Source organism: Panthera uncia, assembly GCF_023721935.1.
Source record: "Panthera uncia isolate 11264 chromosome D3 unlocalized genomic scaffold, Puncia_PCG_1.0 HiC_scaffold_8, whole genome shotgun sequence".
NCBI lineage: Eukaryota > Metazoa > Chordata > Mammalia > Carnivora > Felidae > Panthera > Panthera uncia.
The window spans coordinates 36000597-36008304 of NW_026057586.1; the positions used below are offsets into that span (position 1 = coordinate 36000597).

At 43.4% G+C, this 7708-nt stretch overlaps 1 protein-coding gene across 6 annotated transcripts in view; it reads right to left on the reverse strand.

Annotated features, from left to right (window-relative positions):
• Positions 1-7708, reverse strand: part of FHOD3 (formin homology 2 domain containing 3) — a 469815-nt gene that overhangs the window by 109569 nt on the left and 352538 nt on the right. For all 6 annotated transcript variants that reach the window (XM_049619507.1, XM_049619508.1, XM_049619506.1 and 3 more), the window contains one exon: positions 6715-6822. In XM_049619507.1, coding sequence (XP_049475464.1) covers positions 6715-6822 — 108 coding nt within the window. The remainder of the gene's footprint in view (positions 1-6714; positions 6823-7708) is intronic.

Consider the following 7708-nt stretch of genomic DNA (forward strand, 5'->3'; position numbering starts at 1 on the left):
AACGGACATCTTCATTCTGAGGGAGGAGTTACCGCCCCAGTGGCAGAGACAGGTGTTGAGGGGGGTCATAAGAAGGGAGAGCCCACAAGGGGAAGCTTGATTTGGCAGACAGAAGTCACAGCTCAGCAGAGCAGGCCCCCCTCCTCCCAGTCCTAGCTGCTGGGTCCCAGCTTCCCCAGATATCGCCCATCCTCTATTCTGGCACTGTCCATCACCATAAACAACTGCACAATAGCAGAAGACAAAAACAACAGGACTGTTTCAAGGTAGCACGGGACAAAGTCCTACTTTAAAGACTACTGACTGCATGATAAAGACAAGAATTGGGAGGAAGGAGAGCTCCTGACAGCCTCACAGAAGCCAGGGGGTGGGACACACTCCTAAGGGAACAGTTTGAACACAGACACATACATGAATCTGGATTCCTGTAGGTACATGACAAATCGGTAGGGACACGATTGTTCATTCGATAAGTGGTCTGCAAACAAGTGAAAACATTTAAGGTGGATCTCTGCCTCACAATATATGCCAAAATAACTTCCAGCTAGATAAAATATTTCAATGTGAAAACTGCAGCTTGAAATTCTGGAAGCATGCAGGGGAGAAAAGGTGTCCTCACGAGGAACACAAAACCAGAAGACAAAAAGATAAATAAATTTAACTCATAAAACTTAAATTTGTCTGCCTGGCAAAAGCACCAGGAATGAAATAAAAAACTAATGATTGAGGGAAATAACTGCTACTCTTATCAGAGTTTATAAATAACCTCTACACTTCAGTAAGAAAAAGAACTCAATGGCCATGAGCCAAAATTTCACAGAAAAGGAAATATTAAATGCTTGTGGACATAGGAAAACATGCTCAACCATATTCATAATAAGGGAAGTGCACATTTAAATTTTAATACCAGAGAACTCTTCACCACCAGGTGGGCAATGGTTGAGACTGTGAATGGTCCTTCTGCATGGGGGTGGGCAACGAGCTCTCTCACTCAGCATGGCTCACAATCAAAACTCGTACAATCCTCATGAAAAGCAATTTGATAAAAATCAATCAAAATTTAAAATGCGTAAACAATTGACTTACTAAATCTATTTCTAGGAACTTATCCTATGGACAACCACACGTGTGCAAAGTGACACATGGACAAAGAATTATGCTGCAGTATCGTTGGTCACAGCAAAACACTGGGGCCCATGAATACAGAATTGGGTATATGAAGTAGCATCCAGAGAAAAAAGTATGATGCACACATTAAAAACAACACAACAACTAAGTACTGCAGGGGGGAAGAACCCAGATGCAGGTTTTAAGCAAAAAAGCAGAACGCACAATAGTTTTGTGCAGGGTATTACCATGTGCGTAAAGATAGATGAAACATGTCTACGCTTACGTGAACATAAATGTCTCTGGACATACACGTAAGAAATCGCTAGGAGTCGTCGCTTCTGGGGAGGGAGCTTCACTTTCATTGTACAGCCCTTCACCTTATGCACCTATATGCAAAGCCCATATAAAAATAAAATGCAAAGCTGCATCCTTTACCCATCCTTACTATCCGTTATCACTCCCAACAGAGGTGCCACTGCTCATATGTGGGTTTACTGTCTTCCACGAAGTAGGGAGACTCTCTCTGCTGGGGCCACGAAACAGGGCAAACAATTCCCAAGCGTTTCTTCTTTTTCAATTTTTTTTAAAGATTTTTTTTGAATGTTTATTTATTTTTGAGAGATAGACACAGAACGTGAGTGGGGGAAGGGCAGAGAGAGAGACACACGCAGAATCTAAAGCAAGCTCCAGGCTCTGAGCTGTCAGCACAGAGCTCAGCCCGGGGCTCGTACTCACGAGCCACGAGATCACAACCTGAGCTGAAGTTGGACACCCAGCCTTAGACTAAGCCACCCAGGCAACCCCCCCCCCCACCTTTTTTCACTTTTTATTTTTATTTAAATTTTTAAAAATTTAAAAAAAAAATAATGTTTATTTTGAGGGAGAGTATGTGCGCGCTCACAAGTGGGGGAGGGGCAGAGAGAAAGGGGAACAGAGGATCTGAAGCGGGCTCTGTGCTGAAAGCAGAGAGTCCGATGTGGGGCTCGAACTCACACACTGTGAGATCATGGCCTGAGCCGAAGTTGGACGCTCAACCAACTGAGCCACCCAGGCACGCCATCAAACTTTTCTGAAGACTCTTGATATTAACCTGTAGAACAGGCAGGGTATTGTCATTTACAGCAGTGTCATTTACAACCAGCAGTACTGTGGTAAGTGGAAGACAGAACAGAATCAATACTTAAGGCACACACTGATCCTTCGGGTTTCAGCTCAATGAGTGACGTCCTTCCTGGTCCCTAAAATCTGGATCTGGGGTTCTTCCAGTGTGCTTTTCCACACAGAGCACTCACTGTGTTCACCTGCTAATACCCCCTTTCATGGTACAAGCTGGGCCTCATTATCAGCGCACTCCCCAGACTCAGCGCCAAGACTGATGGCCTCAAAGCACCTTCAGCCCCAGGCACTTGACTTGTGTCTGATCCCCTCACGGTCATTGCTCAGTAATTGCGGTCACCACACCGAACGAGCATCTGGCGCCATTTCTGAAAAGGCCCACAAGATGGAGATGTCACTGCAGGGATGGAAAGAGAATGGGCTCTGCCCTTCCCAGCTTCCCAGACTCATTTGCTGTGGTGTAATTATTGTTTGCTTCTTTGTTTCATTTGAATGTTCGACATGAATGGTTCAAATATTCCTATAATTCTTCTTTTAAAAATATTGAGAATGTTTCCACTCAAAAAGCACAGTTTCAAAATTGAAACAATTAGAAAGTCTGCTTTCATTAAACAGTGGCATCTTGTATCCCAGAGGGCCTTTGCAAATAGTTCTGGATTTCTTATTTTCTTTTGTTTTGGCACAGCTCAACTTCCAATTTCATGAAAATTAATGTTACATTGTTTCCGAACGACAGCCCTATAAACGAAGTCATAATAGGAGATGTGGGGATGGATTCATTTTAATACCCTTGACTTAATTTTGTATATTGTTTCTTCAGTTCTTCCTTTCTAGGTCAATTTATCATTCTAAATTTGATTAACATCCAACATACTAGCATGCTTGGGAAAAATATGGAAAACACTAAACTCACAATGATGGCTAGTTGGATTTCCAAAGTGGGCTGACCTGCTTGAAGGGGTGTTTTAGTTGGCCTGATTTTCCTAGGACTTAAGGGAAGTGAGTCTTATTTCCAAACCAAGGGGAAAGAGTTCTAGATCCTTCCAGTACTGCACAGCACCCTGACATGCATCTAATTTTTCAGGAGTGTGTTAACAGAAAACGTGGGTTCTCGGGACACCTGGGTGGCTCAGTCGGTTAAGCGTCCTACTTTTGGTTTTGGCTCAGGTCATGATCTCATGGTTCCATAGGTTCGAGCCCCACATCAGGCTCTGTGCTGACAATGTGGAGACTGCTTGGGATTCTCTCTCTCCCCCTCTCTCAAAATAAATAAATAAACTTAAAAAAAAATAGCATCAAGCTTTAAAAAAAGAAAAATAAAATGTGGGTTCTCACTACAAGAATGCAACTATTGTTCATAATACTTTAATGCCTTTCCTGAGTTTTTCTTTTTGGTTTCAAGAATTATAGGTATATAAAACATCTCAACAATCTTACAAATTACTGAAGTATATACTTCAGTAAAAACAATCACACACCTTAGTAGGGCAGAAAACTGTTGTAAATGTGAAAATAGATGAGTGACATACAAATAATTCAGTTGTCAAAAATGAAAAAAATTAAACTGTGTAAAACCACATATTATAATAAATACAACTTACATTGTACATTTGGGTGATGTATACGAATATAAGTTGGAGTTGGGACCCCTCCTTCTTTTTCTTTTTTTTATATCATAAATATAAGCCAGTGAGGCCAGAGTAAAACGTGGTGGGGTGGCCAGGCTGGAGGGCTTGCTGGTCTTAATAATGGAACTGCATATCTGATGTTTCAAATGATTGGTCACATGGTTTAGTGAAGCCATAAATGGTGATAATTGGGAAAAAACATGCGAATGTAAAGCAAGTAACTCTGAAGCTTTCTTTGCTAGCGGATACAACAGATGGTTCAGGTAGAGAACTTTCTGTAGCAGAGTATGCTGTAAGAGGGAATTGGAAAGGAAAGGCTACCATTGGGGTGCCTGGGTGCCTCAGTCGGTTAAGCATCTGACTTCATCTCAGGTTATGATCTCATGCTTTGTGAGTTCGAGCCCCGTGTCCGGCTTTGTGCTGACAGCTCAGAGCCTGGAGGCCGTTTCGGATTCTGTCTGTCTTTCTTTGCCCCTTCCCCGCTTGTGCATGCTCTCTCTCTCAAAAGTAAATAAACATTAAAAAAAAAAAAAGGGGGGGAGAAGAAAAGAAAGGCTTCCATTACTGGCTTCTCTGGTGGCCAGATCTCAGCATGCAGGCTGGCTGGAGGGATTTCATGTAAGTAACTTCTTCAAGCCAAGGACCACAGAGTCCACCTATCCCCAGGGACCCTCACTGTGTCCCTGGTGTCATACAGACTCCTGATGACTCGCATGCCCCAGGCTGAACACCTCCACCTGTGATTTGCTTTTTTTTTTTTTCCAGTAAATTCTGTCTCCGTTCCTAGTTTCTAACATCCTCATGCTTGAGCAAGCCTGAACCCTCACTCATTCTGCTTCCCCTGCTCCCACCTTCCTCCAAGTTTGCCCCAACTCACTGCTCCTCTCAAGCCCCATGGCCACTTCCCTTCTTAGGCATGGTCAGCCCTCTCAGACTCAGAGATAGCAGCCCCTGTCCCTGTAGCCTCGACCCACTGGCTCCACTCATGGATAGATTAGGGCACCCCACCTGCTGCTTCAAAACTCTAACAGCCCCTGATGTCTCAGGATGAAGCATCACCTCCTCCCCAGGGCATTCAAGGCTCTCTGGGATCCAGCCCCATCTTGCCTCTTTTAATGCTCCCACCCAATGCCCCCCCCCCCTTCCCAGGCCCCAGGAGACACTCAGCCAGATCAAGCAGGGAAGGAGACACAGGCAAGAGTCTTTCCAGAGCCTACACCCCTAACCCTCCAGCTCAAACCTGGACCTGGGTTTCCAGGGGATGGGAAGGGGACCCATAGGGGAATCTCCCCTAAAGCCCAGGGCTTTGGAAACCTATAAACTTCCCATCCTGATAACCTGTCAACTTTAGGGACCTCCACACTGTTCCCCAACCAATGAGTGGGTAATTCACCTGATCCTGCAACTAGTGTTTACTGTGGCTCTGCCATAGTCAGGCCCCAGGTACCAAGGGGGACACAACAATGAAGGGGACCTGGTTCTTGTTCCCAAGGAGCTGGCAGCCTAGCAGGAACAAGATGTGAGATGTAACATCAGTAAAACTTTAATATTCCTGACTTGGACCCCAATATCCCATCCCATTAGATAAGGACCCTCTTCACTGGTGACCTCTCTGGGACCACAGTGATTTCAGCTGATCCCAAATACAGGTGCCCTAGGGCGAAGGGTACAGTGTCTTCAAGGAAATCAACTTTTTATCTTACGGACAAGATCTTACTAAGCCCAGATACACCCAGCCCAGGGCCATGCTGGGCTGTGAAACCTGAGATTTTGACAATGTGGAGCCTATGTGTCATCTTAGAAATTAACACCATGTGTGGGGAGGCAAAGTTCATTGGACAGCCCCTCATCCTGGGGCTGTAAGGTCTTGCCTGCTCTACATCCCAACCAAACCTCTAATCACCAGCCACGTTCAGCAAAACACACTTCAGAATACACAGATGATTAGAGTATAGAATACAGGTCGAGTTTGTTTTAAATTCAGGATTTGAGGCAAATGATCATTTTGAATTGCTCATGTCTAAATTTCTGATCAATCACACGCTGCTGGGTGTTATATCTTGTCATCACATATTGTCACTTCCCACTGGACCCACACGGTGGGGTTCACATAATGCTTTCATGAGTACCTTTTCAGTGGCTCATCAAAACCACCCTCTAAGGTAAGAGTTGTCATAACTGGCATTTTACCCTCAAGGATTAAATAACTTCCCAGTGACTAATTGGAACCCCAGCCAGTCTTCCCTAACTCAGCACTCTTGCCATATAAGGGTAACTGTTTTTAATTGTTCTAAAATTACAGGTCTTACCTTTTCCTTGTAAACACATCCTTGTGCAATCACTCGCTTCCAGAAGTAATAGTTAATTTCTAGTGGTCTAATACTCTTGCCAAGTTAAATTCCTTCCATGGACCCATGCAATTCTTTTCCCTTCTGGTAGGTCCTGGATTAATTACATTAAGGTACAGACCTTAATAGGCCCACTACCTCCTGACTTAGATAGAATTGTTCATTCAAAGATAAAAACTGATGTTTATAGGACCAAATGCAGACCTTACACAAATTCTAGAACAGTTTTTCATAGATCAATCAAACCCTTCACATTTAAGTAACTGGGAACAAAATTTTTTATACTTTCTATGGAAAGAACATAGGGAGATGAGACATTAAAAATATCATTTCTAATAAAATATTTACTTAGTAAATAGTGTGAAAGAAAATATTCTTGCCTTTGGACTGTATTATGTACAGAAAAATACTTTGGATTACGCTTTGTATTTCTTTTCCTTTAGTCATTCTTCATCAAACTGATTTCTTCCACCGGAGGGTAAAGCCATCGGCTTCCTTCTTATAAAACTCACCTTTCCAGCCTGGCCTCCTGCGGAGGTGAAAGAGATGACGTGGGGGTGGCGGGCACAGCAGATCCAGAAGGTCTTGAGTGATAAGAGGTGTTGCCAAAGCTGTTGTATCTAAACAGTGCAGAAATTTAAGGTAGGGAGCAGGGTGGAAGGAGAGAGAAATGAGTACAAGTCAGTAACTGAATAACACTTAGCAAACTATCTTCATTTTTGCAAGAAAAACAGGCTTGGAAATGCTAAAACCATTAGTGCTTTTTCTCATTTCAAGAGAGTTACTAACTGCTTCATTTTATTTCTCATGAGAGAGGTTTCCCAAAGGCCAAAACCATTGGGCAGAGAGATTTACGACAAGGGGTTTAAATAAAACCTTCATATTTCCTTGTTTGTCCAATGTACGTTAAAATTCTTTGCTAACATAAAGAATCCCAATTATGTTCATTTGAATCTATGAAGATTCTTCTTGCCTCTCATGGCGGTACAATTAATGTTAAATCCACCAAAGATCTGTAGAAAATACCAAATGACTAGCTAAACAAACATCTTATTAAAAAGTCTGTTTTAGGTATTTCCAAATCAGTGTCATTCATTAAACGTAATCTTGTCACCTGCCCAGTGACCAAGGAGAAAATGTCCTCAGACCTGCTGGACTGGCCTGCTGGCTAGAGGTACATGTGTTCACACTTTCATCCAATGCTGCTTTTGAACCCAAAGTACAGCCACCAGGTCTAAATGAGCCTTTATCATTTCCCAGTCATCTCTGACAAGTTTCCGGATGAGTAAAGTTCTAGAGTTTTCTTTCTGGTTTTCAGAATAGCTGTCCCTCAGCTTATTATCACTCAGTGTGTTCCCAGAAAACAAATTGTCACCTGAAGCCCTTGTGGCGGGGGGGGGGGGGGGGGGGGGGGGGTAACATCATATAATGGCAAAAAGGAAACGAGAGGTGCTGAACGCTCAAACCCACAACACCGTGGGGGGGCACGGTGTGTGCTGCTCTAGT